At 46.4% G+C, this 25,387-nt stretch overlaps 1 protein-coding gene across 3 annotated transcripts in view; it reads right to left on the bottom strand.

The window, feature by feature from the left end:
• Window positions 1-25,387, bottom strand: part of lnx2a (ligand of numb-protein X 2a) — a 275,515-nt gene that overhangs the window by 62,833 nt on the left and 187,295 nt on the right. For all 3 annotated transcript variants that reach the window (XR_011935204.1, XM_072476930.1, XM_072476929.1), the window contains one exon: window positions 11,005-11,204. Coding sequence is in view for 2 of the 3 variants with exons in the window: in XM_072476930.1 (XP_072333031.1) it covers window positions 11,005-11,204 (200 nt within the window). In the remaining variant the exon portion in view is untranslated. The remainder of the gene's footprint in view (window positions 1-11,004; window positions 11,205-25,387) is intronic.

The raw sequence follows: 25,387 nt of genomic DNA on the forward strand, positions 1-25,387 counted from the left end.
AAGGCAAGCAAAAACCAAGATGGCGTCGGAAGGTGGCAGTTTCACATGGGGCCCTGAACAACAAGAGTTCTTGAAATGCTGCGTGGAAGAGATAAAAAAGGAAATGAAGAAAGAGCTGTTGGCCCCGATACTACAGGCGATCGAAGGGCTAAAGGAGGAACAAAAGACCCAGGAGCGGGAGCTTCGGGTCGTGAAGGCGAAGGCAGCCGAGAATGAGGACGATATACAGGGCCTGGTGGTGAAGACGGAGATACAGGAGGCACATCAGAAACGATGTGTGGAGAGGTTGGAGGCACTGGAAAACAACGCAAGGAGGAACAACCTGAGGATTCTTGGTCTTCCTGAAGGTGTGGAGGGTGCGGACGTCGGGGCATATGTGAGCACGATGCTGCACTCGTTAATGGGAGCGGAGGCCCCGGCGGGTCCGTTGGAGGTGGAGGGAGCATACCGAGTTATGGCGCGAGGACCGAGAGCAGGAGAAACTCCCAGAGCCATAGTGGTGAGATTCCTCCGTTTTAAGGATAGAGAAATGGTCCTTAGATGGGCGAAGAAAACTCGGAGCAGTAAATGGGAGAACGCGGTGATCCGCGTTTATCAGGACTGGAGTGCGGAGGTGGCGAGAAGGAGGGCGAGCTTTAATCGGGCCAAGGCGGTGCTTCATAAAAGGAAGATGAAATTTGGAATGCTGCAACCGGCAAGACTGTGGGTCACATATCAAGGGAGGCACCACTACTTTGAGACGGCGGATGAAGCGTGGACTTTTATTGTAGAAGAAAAACTGGAATGAGTGGATTATTAAAAAGAACGTTTGGACAAAGTGGTGGGGCGAATGTGGGGGGCGAATAGGGGTTTTATGTTCTAATCCTGCGGTGTGGTAACTTTTCTCTCTCCCACAGGGGGTGATGGGGGGAGGTGGGGAGGGAGAGGAGATGGGGCGTTGGCCATGGGGGGCGGGGCCAAGGGAGAAGCGCGGGCTTGGCTCCCGCGCTATGATAATTATGGCGGGAATAGAGAAGCAGGAAGGAGGGGGCGTCGCACGGTGCGAGCCGTGGTCACGGGGGGAAGCCGAGGTCAGCCAGAGTTTGCTGACTTCTGGGAGCAACATGGGGGGAGTAATTACGCTAGCGGGGGGTCTAGCGGGGGGGGGGTGGGAGGGGGGAATTACTGGGTTGCTGCTGCTGGGGAAAGGGGGGAGCGGGTACGGGAGAGGATGGGCGGTGGGGCACCGCCTGCGGGAGATACAGCTGCGTGGGAACTGGGTGAGAAGCTGGAAAAAGATGATGGCTAATCGGCAAGGGGGGGGGGGGGGAAGCCCCCCAACTCGGCTGATCACGTGGAACGTGAGAGGGCTCAACGGGCCGATAAAGAGGGCACGGGTACTCGCACACCTTAAGAAACTCAAAGCAGATGTGGTTATGTTACAGGAAACGCACCTGAAACTGATAGACAAGGTTAGGCTGCGCAAAGGATGGGTGGGGCAGGTGTTCCATTCGGGGCTAGATGCGAAAAACAGGGGGGTGGTTATATTAGTGGGGAAGCGGGTAATGTTCGAGGCAAAGACTATAGTGGCGGATAACGGGGGCAGATACGTGATGGTGAGTGGCAAACTACAGGGAGAGACGGTGGTTTTGGTAAACGTGTATGCCCCTAACTGGGATGATGCCAATTTTATGAGGCGGATGCTAGGACGCATTCCGGACCTAGAGACGGGAAAGCTGATAATGGGGGGAGACTTTAACACGGTGTTGGAACCAGGGCTAGATAGGTCGAAGTCCAGGACTGGAAGGAGGCCGGCAGCAGCCAAGGTGCTTAAAGATTTTATGGAGCAGATGGGAGGTGTGGACCCGTGGAGATTCAGTAGACCTAGGAGTAAGGAGTTCTCGTTTTTCTCCTATGTCCATAAAGTCTATTCGCGCATAGACTTTTTTGTGCTGGGTAGGGCATTGATCCCGAAGGTGAGGGGAACGGAGTATACGGCTATAGCCATTTCGGATCACGCCCCACACTGGGTGGACTTGGAGATAGGGGAGGAAACAGGAGGGCGCCCACCCTGGAGAATGGACATGGGACTAATGGCGGATGAGGGGGTGTGTCTAAGGGTGAGGGGATGTATTGAAAAGTACTTGGAACTCAATGACAATGGGGAGGTCCAGGTGGGAGTGGTCTGGGAGGCGTTGAAGGCGGTGGTTAGGGGGGAGCTGATATCAATAAGGGCACATAAAGGGAAGCAGGAGAGTAAGGAACGGGAGCGGTTGCTGCAAGAACTTTTGAGGGTGGACAGACAATATGCGGAAGCACCGGAGGAGGGATTGTACAGGGAAAGGCAAAGGCTGCATGTGGAATTTGACTTGCTGACTACAGGCACTGCAGAGGCACAATGGAGGAAGGCACAGGGTGTACAGTATGAATATGGGGAGAAGGCGAGCAGGTTGCTGGCACACCAATTGAGGAAAAGGGGAGCAGCGAGGGAAATAGGGGGAGTGAGGGACGAGGAAGGAGAGATGGAGCGGGGAGCGGAGAGAGTGAATGAAGTGTTCAAGACATTTTATAAAAAATTATATGAAGCCCAACCCCCGGATGGGAGGGAGAGAATGATGGACTTTTTGGATCGGCTGGAAATTCCCAAGGTGAAAGAGCAGGAAAGGGTGGGACTGGGAGCACAGATCGAGGTAGAAGAAGTGGTGAAAGGAATTAGGAGCATGCAGACGGGAAAGGCCCCGGGACCGGACGGATTCCCAGTCGAATTCTATAGAAAATATTTGGACTTGCTCGCCCCGGTACTGACGAGGACCTTTAATGAGGCAAAGGAAAGGGGACAACTGCCCCCGACTATGTCTGAAGCAACGATATCGCTTCTCTTAAAGAAGGAAAAGGACCCGCTACAATGCGGGTCCTACAGACCAATTTCCCTCCTAAATGTGGATGCCAAGGTCCTGGCCAAGGTAATGGCAATGAGAATAGAGGAATGTGTCCCGGGGGTGGTTCACGAGGACCAAACTGGGTTTGTGAAGGGGAGACAGCTGAACACGAATATACGGAGGCTGTTAGGGGTAATGATGATGGCCCCACCAGAGGGTGAAACAGAGATAGTAGTGGCGATGGATGCCGAGAAAGCATTTGATAGAGTGGAATGGGATTATTTGTGGGAGGTGTTGAGGAGATTTGGTTTTGGAGAGGGGTATGTTAGATGGGTGCAGCTATTGTATAGGGCCCCAGTGGCGAGTGTGGTCACGAATGGACGGGGATCGGCATATTTTCGGCTCCATAGAGGGACAAGGCAGGGATGCCCTCTGTCCCCATTACTGTTTGCACTGGCGATTGAGCCCCTGGCGATAGCGCTGAGGGGTTCCAAGAAGTGGAGGGGAGTACTTAGGGGAGGAGAAGAACACCGGGTATCTTTGTATGCGGACGATTTGCTACTATATGTGGCGGATCCGGCGGAGGGGATGCCAGAAATAATGCGGATACTTGGGGAGTTTGGGAATTTTTCAGGGTATAAATTGAACATGGGGAAGAGTGAGCTGTTTGTGGTGCATCCAGGGGAGCAGAGTAGAGAAATAGAGGACCTACCGTTGAGGAAGGTAACAAGAGACTTTCATTACCTGGGGATCCAGATAGCTAAGAATTGGGGCACATTGCACAGGTTAAATTTAACGTGGTTGGTGGAACAGATGGAGGAAGATTTCAAGAGATGGGATATGGTAGCCCTGTCAATGGCAGGGAGGGTGCAGGCGGTTAAGATGGTGGTCCTCCCGAGATTCCTCTTTGTGTTTCAGTGCCTCCCGGTGGTGATCACGAAGGCTTTTTTTAAAAGGATTGAAAAGAGCTTCATGGGTTTTGTTTGGGCCGGGAAGACCCCGAGAGTGAGGAAGGGATTCTTACAGCGTAGCAGGGATAGGGGGGGGCTGGCACTACCGAGCCTAAGTGAGTACTATTGGGCCGCTAATATTTCAATGGTGAGTAAGTGGATGGGAGAGGAGGAGGGAGCGGCGTGGAAGAGATTAGAGAGGGCGTCCTGTAGGGGGACTAGCCTGCAGGCTATGGTGACAGCCCCATTGCCGTTCTCACCGAGGAACTACACCACAAGCCCGGTGGTGGTAGCTACACTGAAGATTTGGGGACAGTGGAGACGGCATAGGGGAAAGACTGGAGCTTTGGGGGGGTCCCCGATAAGAAACAACCATAGGTTTGCCCCGGGGGGAATGGATGGGGGATATGGAATGTGGCAAAGAGCAGGAATAACGCAACTGAAAGATCTATTTGTGGATGGGAAGTTCGCGAGTCTGGGAGCGCTGACCGAGAAATATGGGTTGCCCCAAGGGAATGCATTCAGGTATATGCAACTGAGGGCTTTTGCGAGGCAACAGGTGAGGGAATTTCCGCAGCTCCCGACACAAGAGGTGCAGGACAGAGTGATCTCAAAGACATGGGTGGGGGATGGTAAGGTGTCAGATATATATAGGGAAATGAGGGACGAAGGGGAGACTATGGTAGATGAACTAAAAGGGAAATGGGAAGAAGAGCTGGGGGAGGAGTTCGAGGAGGGGCTGTGGGCGGATGCCCTAAGTAGGGTAAACTCGTCGTCCTCGTGTGCCAGGCTAAGCCTGATTCAGTTTAAGGTATTACACAGGGCGCATATGACTGGAGCGCGGCTCAGTAAATTTTTTGGGGTGGAGGATAGGTGTGCGAGGTGCTCGAGAAGCCCAGCGAATCATACCCATATGTTTTGGTCATGCCCGGCACTACGGGGGTTTTGGATGGGGGCGACAAAGGTGCTTTCAAAAGTAGTGGGGGTCCGGGTCGAACCAAGCTGGGGGTTGGCTATATTTGGGGTTGCACAAGAGCCGGGAGTGCAGGAGGCGAGAGAGGCCGATGTTTTGGCCTTTGCGTCCCTAGTAGCCCGGCGCAGGATATTGCTAATGTGGAAAGAAGCCAAGCCCCCGGGGGTGGAGACCTGGATAAATGACATGGCGGGGTTTATAAAGCTAGAGCGGATTAAGTTCGTCCTAAGGGGGTCGGCTCAAGGGTTCACCAGGCGGTGGCAACCGTTCGTCGAATACCTTGCGGATAGATAGATGGAAGGGGAAAAAGAAGGCAGCAGCAGCAGCCCAGGATTTGGGGGGGGGGGGGGGGGGGGTTGTGGGGGGGGGGGGGGGGGTGGGCGGGGGGGGTGTAACTTGTGACAAGGCAATTGCCAATTAGGGCTAGTTTTCATTTTTGTTATTTAATATTTACTCATTTTTTGTTTTTTGTTTATATAAAATAGGTCATTGTTATTTGTGCTGTTATAATATTGTGTAAAGGATGCACAATGTACTGTGTTTTGTTGACCAAAAATTTTCAATAAAATATTTATTTAAAAAAAAACAGTGACCTTTGGATCCAAGTATTGTGTATGGGAAAATTAGAACTAATTCAGAACATGCACAATTATATAGTATACTTGCACTGCGAGGCACACATATAAACCACCAGTCCTGTAATGCTTATCAAATGCATCATTGCTAGGGACTCTAGGTTGTTCTATATGTTAAAATATCACATTTGATCTTATGGCTTCGTCAACATTTTCATTAGAATGACAATATCGTTGAAATAAATCTTTTGGTCAGATTTCCTCAGGTTTGTGAAATAATATTTTCATTAGATTTTAGGAAAATTGATTTAATGGCCGCCATAATACTTTTTGGCAAAGTAGATTTAGGCATGCATAAATAAGTGTGTGAATGAGATTAATTCTGTAGTTTGCTGTTGGAGGTTTAATAATGTCTCTCACCTCCTGATGTTATTCAATAGCAGAAATAATCTAATCTGAGTCACTGCTTAACGTAACAATTTGCTGACAAAGTAATTTCCAACTCAGTAGGTCCCTGGTAAGTCCAGCTATTCAAAATGGCAGCTGAGAAAGAAACTATATTAAATTTGCAATAATTGCAGCATTACAAGAAACAGTCAAAGGAATTATTTTCCCTTACCTAGCCAGGAAATGGTGAGAACAGTTTGGGTGGAGAAAGTATGCTTTACAAATCACATCAATAACGTACAGTTTATCTACATCTTATATAGCCCAAGATAAAAGCAAATTACTGCAGATGCTGGAATCTGAAACAAAAACAGAAAATACTGGAAAATCTCAGCAGGTCTGATGACATCTGTGGAGGGAGAAAAGAGCTAACATTTCGAGTCTGGATGACTCTTTGTCAGAGAGGGGACACAGACTGTTAGCAGAATAGGGACACAGCATAATACAGTAAAGCAATCAAGTCAGACGGAATAAGTTTCAAGGGAGCAAGGCAAGGCTGGGTGGCCTCTACTTTAATGCCAGGAGTATTGCAGTTATAAGTTAAGGGTGAGGATTGACACGTGGAGTTGTGATATAGTGGCCATCACATAGACGTGGTTGCGAGAGGGGCAGGGCTGGCAGCTCAACATCCCGGGATATAGAATCTTCAGGCAAGACAGGGAGGGGTGAAAGTGGAGGAGGGATTGCATTACTAGTTACAAAATCAGTTACAGGTGTAAGGAGAGATGATCTTGGAGGGGGCATCAAATGAAGCTTTTTGGGTACAGTTTAGGAATAAAAAAGGGACAGTCACATTGCTAGGTGTTTATTATAGACTCCCAGACAGTCTGCAGGAAATTGAGTTGCAAATATGTGCACAATTCGTAGAGGTGTGTAAAAATAATAATAATCGGGTAATTATATGAAATGATTTCAAATTTTACAGCATTAATTGAGATAGTCATAGTGTTAAGGGCTTAAATGGAGTGTAATTCTTAAAAAATGTGTACAGGAGAATGTTTTGGATCAATATGTAGAGGGTCCAACAAGGGTTGGTGCAGTGCTGGACCTAAATCTGGGGAATGAAGCTGGACAGGTGGTGAGGTGTTTGTGGGGGAACATTTTAGAGATAGCGACGACAACATGGTACAATTTAAGCTTGTTATGGATAAAGAAATAGACAAGTTGCAAAAAATGCTTTGGATTGCGGGAGAGCATAGTTTAGTAAAATAAGGCAGGATTTTGCCAAGCTAGATTGGGAAGAGTTACTTGTGGGAAAATCTACAGAAGAGCAGTGCAGGGCATTCACAACGGAAATGGGGAGGATACAGACTCAACATGTTCCCCCTTGGGTGTGTAAAGATCCTTCCTGTTTATTCCCTTATTTCTCCTTTCTTTTGTTTTGCTGTTGCATTTTTGATCTATGCTGATTATGGATGGGGTCGAAGAGTGTTTATTGGTTAAATATGAACCAAATCAGCATTGACAATACTACTTGTAGTTTGGTTGCAGGAGATCCTCAAAATTTGGATAAACATTCATTGGACAATCAGAAATGATTGACTGCATTACATGAGCGACAAAGACAGGAATAATAAAGATTGCAAAAGAGTATAGACAGGGTTGTAGGGAAACACCAGGGGGCACTCTATTAATTAATCATGCAGACATAAGAAGCTCTGAACCAATAAAGCCACATCTGTCTCAACTAAAACCATGGAGACTGGCTCAGTTAGAAACTGACATGCAATGCATGTTGGACATGTTGCAGAGACAAGTGAAAACGTTGAGGTCCACAGAACACGAAGTTGGGTTTGGGAGATTGATGGTCATGTTAGGGGATGAACTGGTGCATGCCGCCCCTGACAATTCCAGACCATAAACCATTTGAGTTCATAGAGAAGTTTAAAATCCAGAAAGCACAATTATTCCATTGGAGTTTATTATTACAACAATTCAATGTTAAAATTGCACACATTCCTGGAAAGGAAAATGTGATTGTGGATGCTTTGTCACACATTTAAGGGCTGACTAATTACCAATGTAGTGACTGGGAAAGGAATTTGTATAATGGGGATTGTTTGGATGGATATATGTTTATGTTTTGCATACCTCATGATGAAACGTCCGTGCCCTGAAGTTTCATTCTCTTGAGGTGGGGGTGGTATGTAAGGGTCATAAGAACATAAGAACTAGGAGGTGTAGGCCATCTGGCCTCTCGAGCCTGCTCCGCCATTCAATGAGATCATGGCTGATCTTTTGTGGACTCAGCTCCACTTTCCGGCCCGAGCACCATAACCCTTAATCCCTTTATTCTTCAAAAAACTATCTATCTTTATCTTAAAAACATTTAATGAAGGAGCCTCAACTGCTTCACTGGGCAAGGAATTCCATAGATTCACAACCCTTTGGGTGAAAATGTTCCTCCTGTTTATTCCCTTATTTCCTTTCTGTTTATTCCCTTATTTCCCCTTTCTTGTATTTGCTGTTGCATTTTTGATCTATGGATGATTAATGGACATGCCACTTTAAGAAAAGCAGCTTGTAAGATACATGTACCTTTAATTCAGATAGAAGCAGCTGGGAAGCTGTGCTGGTTTAAACTAGAAGCTGCAGACTGGCTGGCATCAGTGAGAACTCGGGTTGATTGATGGGCTGGTGGCAAATGATTTGGACTTAAAGGCTGTGCTCTGCCCGGTAACAGGTGGTGATTGGACCTGATCCCACTCGTATGTTTTTCAGAGTGCCAAGGTTCCAGTTTGGGTTCAGTTTTGATTCCAGCAACCTGATAAAGAGAGCGAACTAACTCTCTCCAAAAGGTGCCAGCTAATTCTCTCCAGGAGGCCACTGTGAGGGCTGACTCTCTCTTCAGACAGCCTGGTGCCGTTCTCATGAGACTTCAGAAGCCTGAAGACAAACCACAAACTCAAACAACGTTTGATGTGACAGAAAATCTCTCTCCAGAAAGAAAGGCTTGAATACAAACCTCAAGCTGAATGACGAATTTAATGATAAATAAGGTGCCTGCTGCTTGTGAGTACTGCATTTTCCAAACCACAGGGACCCTGACTGAATTACTCTACGAAATTGACCATTACCAACTGTAAATCAGGACTTTAATCAGCTAGCTTGCTGTGAAAAAGTGTGCTAAAGAAGCACCATCTGAAGAAAAGACTTATCTGTTGATCTTTATCCTTATTATTTTTTAACCCCTTTCCGCCCCTCTGACTTTGTCTGTCTTGTGTGGGTGGGTAGAGGGTGGGACAGTTAAAATGGGTAATAATTATTAGCTTGACATTAAGCAGTTGTATTTACTGCTGATTTAATGATAGTCCTTGTTGTAAATAAACAGTAATTATGTTTAAACTTACAAACTTGGTGACTGTAATTATTGGGCAGCCAATGCCCAAAGCCTTCAGTATTTTTATAAGAATTGTTGGTTAATTCACTTGTGTTGTGACTCTGGGGCACTTGGGGCTGGAATTGACCGCACACTAGCCCAGGGTGCCGTAACAGGTGATAGAAAAGAGTAACAAGCCCACAGAACCATGAATGGCCAAAGATATTCAGGATATGATGAGAAGGAAAAGTGAGGCTTTTAGGGCAGCAAATCAGCAGAGGCATAAGTGGAGTACAGAAAGTGCCGGGTGGAGCTTAAGAAAGCAATTAGGAGAGCTGAGAGGGGATATGAGAAAGTTCTGGCTGGTAAGAGTCGGAAAAATCCCAAGATATTCAATAACCATATCAATGGGAACAGGCTAACCAGGGAAAGAGTAAGGCACATTAGGGATGAAGGGGGCAATCTGTGGGTGGAGCCAGAGGACTTTGGTAGGGTGTTGAATGAATACTACACATCCGTCTTTACCCAAGAGAATGATGTAGGTATGAAACTCGGGAAGAGAGACTGTGAGGTTCTTAATCAAATTGATATAGGGAGTGACAAGGTATTGGAGATGTTGGCATGCTTAAAGTGGACAATTATCAAAGTCTGGATGAATTGTGTCCCGGGTTACTGTGGGAGGCGAGGGAGGAGATTGCAGGACTCTGACCCAAATTTTTAATTTCCCTCTGGCCACGGGGGAGGTGCCAGAGGACTTGAGAACAGCTAATGTGGTTCCACTATTTAAGAAGCGTTGTAGAGATAAGCCATGGAATTTCAGATCAGTGAGTCTCACATCAATGGTAGGGAAACTATTGGAGAAAATTCTGAAGGAATGGGTGACACGGTGGTGCAGTGGTTAGCACTGCTGCCTCACAGCGCTGAGGACCCGGGTTCGATCCCAGCCCCGGGTCACTGTCCGTCTGGAGTTTGCACATTCTCCCCGTGTTTGTGTGGGTCTCACTCCCACAAACCCAAAAGGATGTGCAGAGTAGGTGAATTGGCCATGCTATATTGCCCCTTATTGGAAAAAAAATGAATTGGGTACTCTAAATTTATATTTCAAAAATCAATTGAGGCATAGATTACAAAAGCAGGGAGGTCATGTTTAAGTTGTATAGAACGTTGGTGAGGCCACAGCTGGAGTACTTTGTGCAGTTCTGGTCGCCACATTATACGAAGGATATGATTGTACTGAAGGGGGTGCAGAGGAGATTCACCAAGATGTTGCCTGCGATGGAACATTTAAGTTATGAAATGAGGTTGGATAGGCTTGGGTTGTTTTCGTTGGAGCAGAGAAGACTGAGGTGCGACATGATTGAGGTGTACAGGATTATGATGGGTATGGACATGGTGGATAAGGAGCAGCTGTTCCCCTTAGTTGAAGGGTCAGTCACAAGTAGACACAAGTTCAAGATGAGGGGCAGGAGGTTTAGGGGGGATTGTGAGGAAAAACGTTTTTTACCCAGAAGGTGGTGATGGTCTGGAATGCACTGCCTGGGAGAGTGCTAGAGGTGGGTTGCCTCACATCCTTTATAAAGTACCTGGATGAGCACTTGGCACATCAGAACATTCAAGGCTATGAGTCAAGTGCTGGCAAATGGGATTAGGAATGTGGGTCAGGTATTTTTCATGTATATGTGTTGGTGCGAACTCAATGGACCGAAGGGTCTCTTCTGCACTATATTTTCTGTGATTCTGTGAAATATTCATTCTGTTCTCTCTCCACAGGCATTGTCAGACCTGCAGAGATTTTCAAACATTTTTTGTTTTTGGGTCTTATATAGCCGAGTTTATTTTGAAACAAATCAAAATAGTTGTACAACAATTTCTATTTTATTACCTGCAATATTTGGTCACCAGAAAGAAGCCTTCCATCTTTTGCAACAATGCCATCTCGATAAACTTCCTGAATTACAATATTTATCAAAGGAGTTTCATTTCCGCCCACGATGCTCAAGCCTAGTTCCATATAGGGATTGGCCCTGTGGATTTCAATGCTGGTAATCTCTCCTTCGGGCAGGCGAGGTTGCTTTGGTAGTGCTGCAATTTTTTAAAAAACAATACGTGTACTTAAACTATTAACACAAACTTCCAGTTAATTATCAATCAGTAATTCAGAAACTTAAAAAAAATATAATTGCTTTTGTGATTATAGTTTAATTGCACAGCACAGCAGGTTTTCTGTGATGGTGGAGGGGTTGTGTGTTTTTCCACAATTTGCTTCCTCTTCTTAGACACGACCTCCAGAATTGTACATGCAAGCCTGATTCTTTTCCAAGAAAGGTTAAAATGTAAATTAACAAACGAGGCAATCTATGCCCACGTGCAACAGTGTGTGATAAAGAATTCTGTTTGAGACAAGAGAGGTAGAGCACGATTAATAAAGCTATTGGAATAGAGAAGCTAAGGTGAAATAAATAGGACAAAAATACCATTAGGAAGCACTTGTGAGATGGTGAGAGATACGAGTACGGTTTTAAAAGGGGCAAGGGATATCAAAAATTTAAAAGGGATCAGCCAGTTTGGAATAACAAGGGAAAGGTGCCAGAAAAATAGTATCAGAATTGAGTGGTAGGTGTGTGAATACACCGTACTTAAATGAAAATTGCTTTATTAACGATATGATATAGTAGATATAAATGAAATATGACTTAAATTTGGACAGGACTGGGCACTTAATAATTCTAGGTATAGCACTCCAGATTCTATGGTCAGGATCAAAGTCACCACACTTGTGCTGACCTGAAAGAAAGCTGGCCACAATAATTTTGTGATCTCTGTGGCCTTTACCAATATTGGTTTGAATCTGGCGCCAAGTCAAGGGATCGCCACGCATCTAGCAGCAGCAACGTCAGCAAGCAGGATATGTAGCCGATCACATTGAAGTATTCTCTCAGGCAGCAAACCAGGAAGTTAAAAATGATTGAATTTGTCACTTTTAATGAAAATTTTAGAGAGCAAAATAAATTATTGGGACTTGCACATGAGATTAAGGGAGAAACTAAAATAATAAACTTTTAAAAATATTTTCATGCAATTTTTATTATAATGGAGAAATTTAACATTCATAGAATCCCTGTAGTGCAGAAGCAGGCCATTTGGTCCATTGAGTCTGCATCAACCCTCCAAAAGAGCACTCCACCCAGGTCCACTCTCCCGCCCACCCTACTCTAACCTAGTGACCTAACCTGTACATCCCTGGGCACCAAGGGCCAATATTTTAGCATGGCTAATCCACCTAACCTTCAAATCTTTGGACGGTGGGAGGAAACTGGAGCACCTGGAGGAAACCCACGGAGGAAATCCACACAGACATGGGGAGAACGTGCAAACTCTACAAAGACAGTCATCCAAAGCCAAAACTTAGGTCCCTGGCGTTGTGAAGCAACAGTGCTAACAACTGTGCCACCATGCCATCTATCATCATATATAATGCAAGTTCTTCAGGTGCAGCAAGGCTGTTCCAGAGTAATTGTGAGACTTATAGCATAAAAAGGCATATCTCCTCAGTTCAATGATTTCTACTTGATTGCGGAGGAGACTTCAGCAGCACACCTTGTGGGGAAGCAAAGAATCACTGACTTTTGGATTTCCCCATTTAACTGCATGTGACCAGAAGCTATTGTCAGTTTCAGAGGAGTAACAACAGCAAACAATGACTGCTTTGTGCCATCACTACCACAAAATCTGGGCCAACATTTTCAGATTTCATTAACGTTTTTCTTGTGAGCTGCAAGTGCCAAACAGCCACTCCAGTAAAGCTCAGCAGTTTCCTGCAGCATGAAAATCAGTAAGTTAGGCCAGTGAGTAAGATTCTAGAGAGATGAAGGCGCGGGAGGGAGCGTGTAGTGGGAAAGAGTGAAACATCTTACTTTCTTTGGCAAGGAGAGCTGAGTACCCATTTAAAGGGTTACCTGAAAATTGATTCAGACAGGCAAATTGGTGCACATGGTGGGCACCAAATCTTCCTGCCGACCATTTTCTAAGTCAGGAATAAGTACCCAACAGTTGGAAATATCCAAAGAGGAAAGAAGCATTGCTTGCTTTAATCCTGGAAACAAAAGTAGGGCAAATAACAGATGAGAGCAGGAGAACAATAGGGAGGTAAGAACAAGGTAGTTCCATGCAATGAGAATAGAAAAGGGCAGTGATATGCAGGTTTCACGGGAAAAAATAAAGTTCATTGATATAAAAGATGATCTGAACCAAATTAATTAACTATTTTATGATTTTAGAGCACAGGAGGCCTATAGCTCATCAAATCCATGCCAGCTCATTGGAAGTGCAATACATCTAGTGCCACTTCCTGCTCTTTCCCCATAACCCTGCAATTCCTTTTCCTTTACATACTTGCTTAATTCCCCTTTGATAGCCTCAATTAAATCTGCCACCCCTTTCTCTGGCAGTGCATTCCATTATAGCCTCTTGCTCGTAAAAATGTTTTTCGATTGTTGCCTTTGAATTGTCCCTCTCGTTTGTAAAGACAGAAAAGCATTCATTAAGACATATGCCCATGACTTCGGACTGCACATTAAAGTTACCTTTTTGGCCTTTTATCAGGCCTACTCTTTCCTTAGTTATCTTCTTGTTCTTTATGTATTTTTAAAACATCTTTGATTCTTCTTTGATTTTTCTCACTACAATTTTTCCTGCCCTTTATTTGTTTTCCTAATTTCCTTTTTATCTTCACCTCTGCACTTTCCATATTCTACCAGGCTCTCTGAAGTATTGAGCTCTCGATATCTAACCTAGAACCATAGAATCATAGAATGGTTACAGCATAGGAGGACACAATTTGTTACGGATGCCTGGTCAGATCCCAACAATGACTAAGATGCTGGACCAGTGCTGCAACTTTTTTTTAAATTTTAAAGTGGTGCGGAAACATCACTTTGCTCCAGGAGTGATATCATAAGAAATAGGGCTTAGTTATTTTATAACCAAACTTTACCAAAACAAAAGAAAAATAAAATGAAATGAAAACCGCTTATTGTCACAAGTAGGCTTCAAATGAAGTTACTGTGAAAAGCCCCTAGTCGCCACAAACTGGTGCCTGTTCGGGGAGGCTGGTACGGGAAAAATAATATTAAAATTTTTAAACTTCAACCCGAACAATAATAGATTATATGTAGTGTATTAATCCTAATACACAAATTCCCATCAAATAGCATTCAAAACGAACACGCAGCTCTCATCCTTACACAAGAAGCCAAAGGTGACATGAAGCTGCCTCAGAACCCTTTACGATGACCTCCCTCTCTTTGGCTTTTCAAATCCTTCTCCTTATCTGTTCAAAACAGGATTCCTTCTCACTTTCTCTCTGAGCTCCGCCCCGCTCCTCAAACAAAAGTTCTCTCCTGGGGTGTCCAGACGTGAACCCATTATTGTTACCTTGGCTGTATGATTTCCCACTCCCGTATATATAAAAGAACAGAGTCATACTATTGATATGCAACTAACCTCCCCTTTACAGACAAAAGAGACCATCGGACTCTACAATGGGCTTACGGCTGGTCAAACAAGAGTGTCCCAAAGGACAATGAATCTTGAGTGATTCACCCTTGCTGAACAGGGCCATCCTGTGTACCCATTCACAAGTTTAAGTTTGAATGGGACAATGTAATTCATGCCAGGGGTGAGCTTATTCCTCTGACTTCATGCTAGCTCCTCAGTCTGTATAACCCCTAAATTGCCTGATGCATCTTTGATCCCATTTCTGGACCCAATTTCTTAATATCTCCCTCACGTAACACATAAATTTAAGATGATTGACAAAAGAACTAATGACGACTGAGGAAAAACTATTTTACGCAGCGAGTGGTTAGGATCTGGAATACACTGCTGCAGACTGTGGCAGTGAGTGATTCACCCATTCGGTCCATTGTGTTCATGCCAGCTCCCTGCAAGAGCAGCTCACCTAGTCCCACTCCCTGACCTTTCTTGTAGCCTGCAATTTATTATCTTCAGATAATAATCCAATTCTCTTTTGAAAGCCAGGATTGAATCCTCTCCACCACACCTCAGGCAGTGTATTACAGATACTAACAACTGGCTGCATAATTTAATTTTTTTCGCATGTCGCCATTGCTTTTTTTTGTCAGTCACCTTAAATTTATGATCCTTCTGCCAATGAACCAGTTTCCCTCCATCTACTCTGTCAATGATGTCCTCCCGGTTTTCTCTACTCTTTAAGAGAATAACCCAGATTCTTCAATCTGCCCACGTAGATGAAGTCCCTCATTCTTTTTCAGCACCCTATCTAATGCCCTCACATCCTTCCTAAAGAACAGTGCCAAGAATTGGGCAAAATATTCCAGCTGAATTCCAGAGTATAATTCCAGAACTCACTCAATTGAATTTTTAGAATTATATATTACAGCAAGTTGACCATCAAAATAACTTTGAACAACATATTTGTGAAGGTTGATTGGCTTGTATTAGGATTGTGGTCAATTGCAGATTGGCAGTTATGGAAAAAAATGAAGTGCAGAAAAGGTTATTTTATTGCCAGATCGAAATCTAAAGAGTGAATAAAATAAATTTCAAAATAAATATTCAGGGGAATGGACACATTCTTTTGTTTTTTGCAAATTGCTCATGTTGATTAATTCTTTTCACATGTTCTGAGTAGTTATTTATTTCCTGATATTGATTTATATATATCCTACCTCTTCAGTTGTGATTTAGTTAACCTTCATTTAGTCAGGTAAGTCAATTGAGAACCAATTCTCATCTACAATAATGACCTGGCCAAGAGGCGAGCACCACAGGAACAGAAATTACACATCAATACGATTCATTTAAACACTAGAAACAATAAAATTGAAAATTAGCAGTGAATGAGAATTATCAGTTTAGCAAGTACAGGAGTCTGTCGACAGAGCCTTAGCCCTTGAGCGAAAAGCAACCAGAGTAATCAAATTAGGTAGCTTCAGCTTTAGTTGTACCTTGTTCCAGTCATTGGCAGCTGAAAACTGACAAAAGACTATTATCACTCTGTGATTTGTTGCCATTTTGTGAATAGACATTTTTTGCTTGACTAATTTTCAAGAAAGCGTATTCACATATTAAGAACTTATTGTACTATTTGATTGCATATTGCTTACAGAAGGACCACATGGATGCATCCCGTTTATTGTCAATGACTGTGGCTCTGATTCACTGTTTCAAAGCAGGTGCACAGAGCCAGGAGTTTTTCTTGGATTGCTGCACCAGCCTCTGGATAAAGAGCCCAAATGTCGGGATCTTCATTCCAACCAACTGGGTACATGGAGTTAGCCCCACCACCCCTGGAAACAGCTTGGAGGCAGGCAGAGAGGTTGCCGCCTGCAGAGGCACGTTGGTTAAAAGGCCCATCTTAGTTCTCCACTCATATTGTTCAATACCAGGCCCTTAAGTCGTCACCAGCATTCCCCTTTTGTTATTAAATATTAGGCCCTTCAGCCCTCATCCTCCCTGCCACTCACCCATCCATGCAAACCCATACCCTACCTACCACTAATAGCCCCTCACTGCTTCTGTGCCAACCCATGCCCCTTCACTCATCCTCAAGGTCCCTTATAGCCCCAATCCCAATTTATCATTAACTCACGTCAAACCAAGACAAACAAAGCCCTTACAGCCTCCATGCCAACTCACCCAGTATCCCCCATGGGCCAACTACAGGAATCATGGTGAGATGAAATAAAATAAAGTTTGAAGTATCGATTGCACTACGTAAAAAGACCTAATTGACAAAAGCCCAATCAATACATTTAAATCCACTTAAGTACTTATTGCCGTATAAAATTAAACATTTGTATTCATAATGCTACAAAGACAGCTAATTCCTTAATAATGCCTTGAGCTGTCAATCAAACTGAACCGACAGTGACTCCTCCCTCAAGCAATGTGTTAATGAGTGTCTGCGGAAGTAGTGAAACAGTAATAATACTATAATGATAGTGCTTAGGGTTTGGTCAACAAATAGCTGTTGAAACTACAAACACATTTTTTCAATTCAGTGACACTAACTGTCTGCTTTTTTTCAAAATTTAAAGACAGGACATTTCTGTAACTTTGCAGTTTGCAAGTTCCACAGATCGTATCCTCTCTTTAAAAAATCATAATCACACATGCGGTAAATTGCTTGCTGGCTTCAGGGGCGGGATTTTCCGACCCCCCGCCGGGTCGAAGAATCGCCGGGGGCTGGCGTGAATCCCGTCCCCGCCGTGTCCCGAAGTCTCTGCCACCAGAGATTCGGCGGGGGCGGGAATCACGCCGTGCCGGTCGGCGAGCCCACCCCCGCCGATTCTCCGGCCTGCGATGGGCCGAAGTCCCGCTGCTGGAATGCCTGTCCCGCCAGCGTGGATTAAACCACCTTTTGAACGGCAGGACAAGGCGGCGCGGGCGGGCTCCGGGGGTGGGACGCGGGGCGATCTGGCCCCGGAGGGTGCCCCCCATGGTGGCCTGGCCCGCGATCGGGGCCCACCGATTCGCGGGCGGGCCTGTGCCGTGGGGGCACTCTTTTTCTTCTGTCTTCGTCATGGTCTTCACTATGGCAGAGGCAGAAGAGACCCCCTCCCCTGCGCATGTGCGGGGATGACGTCAGCAGCCGCTGACGCTCCCGCGCAAGCGCGGACCAGTGTCGCCTGGCGAAGACCTTTTGGCCCCGGCTGGCGTGGCGCCAAAGGCCTTTCACGCCAGCCGGTGGAGCGGAAACCGCTCCGGCGCGGGCCTAGCCCCTCAAGGTGAGGGCTTGGCCCCTAAAGGTGCGGAGTCTCCGCACCTTTGGGGCGGCCCGACGGCGGAGTGGTTCCCGTCACTCCATCACGCCGGGACCCCCAGCCCCGCCGGATAGGGGAGAATCCCGCCCCAGGTTTCACCCATGTGCGAGTTGCATTTCACCCCTTTTATATACTGGTCAAAATGAAATAGGGCGGATTTGGGGCGGGACCTCTGGATCCAGGATCCTGGTGTCATTTTGGATGCTTGTACTTCCAGTTTTAGGAAAAATATAGGTCAGAGTTAACTTGTTGAACTTTTGTTCTTGTTGATTAATTAGGTCATGGTATCGGAGAAGCAAGGGAAATTGTGTGTGTGTGTGTGTGTGTGTGTGTGTCTGTGGGGGGGGGGGGGGGAATTGTGAAGAAAGTGTTTCAGAGGAGTGAACTTTTTACCTTCAAGTTTAAAAGGTACACAGGGAATTATTGCTAATGCCTTATTTTTGGTTACGCTGGGAAACATGCAATTTGTCAGCCAACTGCTGCAAGCATATGATGATCTTGAATGGAGGATCTGGTGTAATCTAGGAATTCCTTTCTTATATTAGGATCTGAATTCACCCAAGGTGAGTCCCCTTAAGAGTTCCCTAATGCGCAAAATTGGAATGAAGGCTGGTAGATTTCTGGGAGTTGTCAAGGAAATGCAGGCCTCCCAACAGGCTGAGAGAGCTGCAGCAAAAATGGGGTACTTCTGGATACCCTCATGTGTAAACTTTGAGTCAAACAGATGCAAGTACGGCATTTATCAGGGGAGGCAGTGGAGTAGTGGTAATTTTACTGGACTAGCAATTCAGAGACTCAGGATAATGTTCTGGGGACCTTGGTTTCCACCTCTGTAAATCGTGAAATTTGAATTAAATAAAAATCTGGAATTTTAAAAATCTAGTGATGACCATAAAACCATTGTCGATTGTTGTAAAAATAAAGCTGCTCCTTATCTGGTGACTCTAGAACTACAGAATGAGGTTGACTTCTGAAATGGCCTAGCAACCAATTCAGTTCATTAGCGATGGGCAGCAAATGTTGGACTTGCTAGCGACACTCACATCCCATGGCAGGATTAAGAAAAAAAAGATTGCACATTTCTCCAAGATGTAATTTAGGAAGTGTCATGGACAAAGTACATTAAATGCTGTTTATGTATTACTCTTGTTGTGTCAGTGGGTATGCTATTTTATAACAAGGAGATTTATGCAGTGCAGCAAAATGCAGCATAGTCATCCGAGGCTTTGATAAGGAGGCCATTCACATCATCCTGCCCACATTGGCACTCTGATGGGGCTACAAAGTTGGTTTCATTTCCTTGCCCATTCCCCATAACAGTTCAAAATTTCAATTTTCAAATGCTTTCACACTTTTGAAAGGTGTTTTGTTTCCATTTATGTTTCCAATATGGTAAGCCATAGCCTGCATTTTAATTGAGTTTAGCCAGGTTGGGAGGCCTTTAAAAATGACAGGCACCCTTTCTGGTTCTGGAAAATTTTGCCAGCACAGGATAAGAGTTTGAGCAGAGGCAGACTTACACTTTTGGGGCCCCACGCCCTCCCTCTTTGTGGAGTTCCTAAGTCATGCCCCACCCCCTGGTGACGTGGCAGCCTGCCCCAATGACGTATATCCCCTATTGAATGATGTTGAACCCCACCCACAATGATGTCGCGCTCGCCCATAATGATTTTTTAAAAAAGAAAATGGTATTTCAAGTAACAATTACACAATAAACAAGAAAAGAAAAGTGAGCTGGGTTTCACCCGTAGAGTATCATACTCTACGGGTGCTCCCCGCTGCTCCACTCGACGGCCTTATGTGAGCCCAATACTAGATGTTCCACCATTGATTTAGCAATGAAGCATTTCTGATGATTTAGGGTCATCAATGATTGAGGACCTGGTTATGTTTTATATCAGTCATGTACAAAATACATATATGGCTTGAGTCTTACAGCTGAAGCATCAAACGCTACTGAAAGCAGAAACTGCATGGAATACAGAATAATTGGTGTTAGTTTCGATGCTAATGAGTTTAAGTCCCAAAAACAGGCAAATATTCAATGCTGGTAACTACTGGAAAGTAAACAATGCTATTTGTGAAAAACGCAGTCATCAGACCTTACAATGTCAATTCACATCCACTCTACCTGTGGCTTTAAAATCAAATGCGTTGCTCAGTTATGGCTCTTCTGGAAAAAGGGGCGGGATTCTCCGACCCCCTGCCGGGTCGGTGAATCGCCTGGGGCTGGCGTGAATCCCGCCCCCGCCGGTTGCCGAATTCTCCGGCACTGGATATTCGGCGGGGGTGGGAATCGCACCGCGCCGGTTGGCGGGCACCCCCCGGCGATTCTCCGTCCTGCGATGGGCCGAAGTCCCGCTGCTGGAATGTCTGTCCTGCCGGCGAGAATCAAACCACCTTTCTTACCGGTGGGACAAGGCGGTGCGGGCGGGCTCCGGGGTCCTGGGGGAGGGGGGGGGGGGGGGGGGGGGGGGGAGAGGGGGGGGGGGCGTGGGGCGATCTGGCCCCGGGGGGGTGCCCCCACGGTGGCCTGGCCCGTGGTCGGGGCCCACCGATCCGCGGGCAGGCCTGTGCCGTGGGGGCACTCTTTTCCTTCCGTCTTCGCCATGGTCTCCACTATGGTGGAGGCGGAAGAGACCCCCCAACTGCACATGCGCGTGGATGCAGTGAGCGGCCGCTGACGCTCCCGCGCATGCGCCGCACGGCAAAGTCAGTTTTGCGCCAGCTGGCGGGGCACCAAAGGCTTTTTCCGCCAGCTGGCGGGGCGTAAATCAGTCCGGCGCTGGCCTAGCCCCTCAAGGTGACGGCTCGGCCCCTCAAGATGCGGAGGATTCCGCATCTTTGAGGCGGCGGGATGGCGGACTGATTCACGCCGTTTTTGGCGGCGGTCGGCGGACATCGCGCCGATTGCGGAGAATCCCGCCCATGATGTATAGTAGTGAATTGGGTACTCATACATGGGAGATCACGACATGCCACTGGGCAAAATAGAAGGGCCTATATCCTGCAATTAAATCATACTTTTGATAATATGTTTTTTTTTTCTTTTTAAAATAAATTTAGAGCATCCAATTCATTTTTCCAATTAAGGGGCAGTTTAGTGTGGCCAATCCACCTACCCTGCACATCTTTGGGTTGTGGGGGCGAAACCCACGCAGACACGGGGAGAATGTGCAAACTCCACACGGACAGTGACCCAGAGCCAGGATCGAACCTGGGACCGCGGCGCCATGATGCAACAGGGCTAACCCACTGCGCCACTGTGCTGCCCTACTTTTGATGATATTGACTGTGAAGGTGGAAAAATATTCTACTGCCAGCATTCTTCAGGTTGATGAGCATCAATGAACCTAAATGTATAAAAACCCAGACCTTGCATCTAAAATATCAAAAATTGACTTATGATGGAGGTTCATCTGTGCCAGAAATATAAGCCTGGATTCTCCGAAATCCCGGCCAAGTGTTGACGCCAGCGTAAACACTGGAGTGGTGTACGACGGTGTCAACGGGCCTCCTGGCCCAGTTACTCTCTGGATTTCAGGGGCTAGAACGGCGCCGGAGTGCTTTGTGCTGCTCCGAAGCCGAAAGCCGGCCCGGCACAGCCGGCACAGGTCTGCGCATGCGCCAGGGCTGTCTCCATGCTGGCCCCCGCACAATATGGCGGAGCCCTACAGGGGCCCGGAGCGGAGGAACGTGGGCCCCCCCCCCCCCCGGAACAGCGCGCCCACCGATCGTTGGCCCCCAATCGCGGGCCTGGCCACCATGGAGCCCCCCCCACCCCACGGAGTCGGATTCCCCCGCCCCCCCACCAGGACGGCCCCCGCAGCCAGAACGGCGAGGTCCCGCCGGATGAGAACACATGTGAACCACGCCGGGATTCGGCGGGCACTCGGCTCATTGTGTGGGGGGAATCGCCGCGGGGGCCGCTTTCAATGGCCCCCCACTGGCACCGCGTCGACCGCGCGGGCGCGATTGGCGCTGATTCTCCGGTAGCCGGAGAATCGCCGGCCCGAGCGGCGTGGTGGGATTCTCGCGCCCCCACCCCCCGCCGATTCTCCGACCAGGCCTGCGGGCTCGGAGAATCCCGCGCACAGATTCTGGGCTTCACTGAATGTTACTGCAAGAATTGGGGAGACGGTGGTGTTGTGGTAATATTACTGGATAGTTAATGTTGATGATCTTTCATCAGAACATTTTTCTCCACAGGTGCTGCCTGGCCTACCAAGGTTTTCCAATACTTTTGTTCTTCTTTCAGATTTCCAGCATCTGCAGCATTTGTTTTGTGTAAATCTTCTTTAATATGGCCAGAAACTTGGAGAAATGTATAAATGTGGGCCTGACAGGAAAGCTAACTTGCTAAAATGGAAGTCTACTCAACAAAACCTTCCAATACATGGAACAAAATTCAGTAGAAGACACAAGGAAAAAAAATCTTTACCAGCAACCCAAACGATTATTATTATTATTTTTTTTAAAGAGTACCTAGTTAATAAGGTAGGTTTTCAGAGACAACCAGTGCACATGTTCCATTTAGGTGGGTGCACATTGTGGTCAGAGCCTCACTGAAATCATGAGCTATAAAGTAGGACTGAATTTTAAAATGCTTGGTATTGAAATGAAAATCAGACCTGCTTGTGTGTGGCCTAATTCTCTACCTGCAGGTCATGGCAAATTGAAATGTGGGATTGGATTCTCCATTTGGGGGACTATGTTCTCCCGCGAGAGCTGAATCACTTCTGGTTTGCATTGGCGCTAGGAGCGGCACCCAGAAGTGAATCACTCTCCCCAGTCAATCAAATTAATGCATGGCAGGGAGCACAAAGGATTCCATTAGGAATGGGCAGCCCGATGGAGAGGTCCAGCGGCTGGCCCCCTCCCACAATACAAATACTGTCCCCCAACCCCCAGCACACCAAACCACAATATTTCTAAACATCTAGGAGCTAAGCGCTTCACTCCTATTTTTGATGTTGCCAGGAGCTGTCAATCATAGCTAGATGTCTTTAAGCATTGTGTTAGTTTTACAGTAGGGTACTTGAGATGCATTCAAGCATGAAGGAAAATGAAAATAAACAACTCTGACATCTGGCTGCCTGGAAGCTATTACCCTGTCAATTACAACCTTCTAAAAACTATTTATCTTTCACAGTGAATAAAAGCATTGCAGATCCATAAATCTGGGGGGGGGGGGAAAGAGGCGGGGGGGGGGGTTAAAGCTTTTTGATGTGTTTTGACTTTCTAACAGCTGCTGCTTTCTACACCTTTGACTGAGGGAACAGGCCTAAAGGATAGGTGAGTGAAAAAGCCATGATTTTTCACTATTTTTGGCTGGACAGCTCTTTAGCTTCCTGGCAGCGTGACTGATTGTGGGTCTCAGTTATGGGGGGAGGGTCTTCTGATATATGGTGGTCTCTGAAATGGGGGTGGGGTTCTTGGATATTGGGGGGGTCCTCTGATGAGGGATCTGATTGGGGAGGATCTCTGATGGAGGGCTTTGATGGGGGGGGGGGGAGGAATCTCTGATGGGGGTGGTCTGATGGGGGTGGTCTAATGGGGGATCTATTGAGGGGTTCTGATTGGGGGGGTTCTGATTGGGGGGGTTCTGATTGGGGGGGATCTGATGGGGGAGTCGGATGATGGGGATCTGATTGTGGGTTCTGACTGGGGAGGGTCCGATGTGGGGGTTCTGACTGGGGAGTGGGTCTGATTGGGGGTTCTAATTGGGGGGGGGGTCCGATGGGGGCAGTCTGATTGGGGGTTCTGACTGGGCAGGGGTCTGATTGGAGGGGTCAGATTGGGAAGGGATCTGATGAGGGACTTTCTTTTTTCCCCGTTAAATCACGCCCATATATATGGGATAATAACTGGCTAAATGATAGAAAGCAAATAAGACTCATAATGAGCTAGTGTCAATGAAGGGAAAGTTACTGACTAGCATGTACCTGGTCTGAATTATATAGAAATGATTTGTAAACTCAACGTTAAACAGTTAAATTTACAGATAGCACAAAACTGGGAGGGAGGGATTTGTGGAGGGGGGGGGGGGGGCAGTTATCCAAGGGCTCCGAAGAACTTGTTTAGATCACACAAAAGGAGCTAAACAAGATTTGTGCCAAGAGTGATTATCCTGCCAAGTAAAATTCAACATAGAGCAAGTCAACTTCACATTTTCGATGCAAATACGTAGACGTACTCCATGATGCAACATTATGCGTATGAAAAAGAACCTGGATTGACTGTTGATTGGCTCGTTGTTCCCCAAGTGTACACAATATGAAGTGACAAACGAAGTAAGGGCGTAAGCCAAATCAGTTGAGTTGAAATCCGCAGAGGTCATGTTAAAACTGCAGATTATCTGAATCTCACTTGGGGGTACTGCCTCCAGTTCTTCTTGCCATGGCTATAATGCTAAGGGGGCAACTAGGGATGGGCAATAAATTCTGGCCTAGCCAGTGATGTTCCCATCTGGTAAATGAATTTAAATATAGGCGGATTCCAGTTGTGGAGGAAAGAGCAACGAGGCTTGTTACCTTTGAAGAAGAGACGTCAGAGAAGGCCCTAAGGAAGCTTTATCGTACATGTTCCTCAATAGAATAGTGAAAGTAAGCTTAGGGCCAATGTTAGGGAATGTTTCGTTACAATCATGGTGGTCAGTATGTTACTTGGTTGAATGGGTGAAGCTTGGACAGTGGACAAGGTTACTTCACGACAAAGCCTCATCATTTAAGAAACAACTAGATACTGTAAATTGAGAGTTACATATCTTTTGGTATCTTAACACCGAACCTTGGTGAGGGGTCGGGAAGCAAATGCAATTGCATTATGCATTAAAAGGTTGTGGAGTGGAGTAAGGACCAAGTGGGAGGGAAGGATCCAAAATTTGAGTTGGCAGTTTATAAGGAGAGAAATGAGATCATAACGGCCGTGCAGGGGTAGTAGCGACAGAACTGGCCAGTGAATGCAATAGGAGCAAGTGATTTGCAGTTACGCATGCAATTGGGAGTTGGGACAGGTGCCACATTTGTCTCGTAAAATATGCCCAAATTAAGTTTAAATCCTTATTAAGTTAAATCAAGTTTATATGGCTAGCATTGCTGCGTCACTGTGCCGGGGTCCGGCTTAGATTCCAACCATGGACAACTGTTTGTGTGGCGCTTGCACATTCTCCCCTGTGTGGGTTTCCTTTAGGTGCTCCGGTTTCCTCCCACAGTCCAAAGATGTGCAGGTTAGGTCATAGAGTCAGAGGTTTACAGCATATAAACAGACCCTTCGGCCCAACTTGTCCATGCTACCCAGTTTTTACCACTAAGCTAGCCCCAATTGCCTGCATTTGATAATGATAATGATGATAATCTTTATTGTCACAAGTAGGCTTACATTAACACTGCAATGAAGCTACTGTGAAAAGCCCCTAGTCGCCACATTCCGGCACCTGTTCTGGTACACGGAGGGAGA

Source organism: Scyliorhinus torazame, chromosome 15 (genome assembly GCF_047496885.1).
Source record: "Scyliorhinus torazame isolate Kashiwa2021f chromosome 15, sScyTor2.1, whole genome shotgun sequence".
In the NCBI taxonomy this organism is placed as follows: Eukaryota; Metazoa; Chordata; class Chondrichthyes; order Carcharhiniformes; family Scyliorhinidae; genus Scyliorhinus; species Scyliorhinus torazame.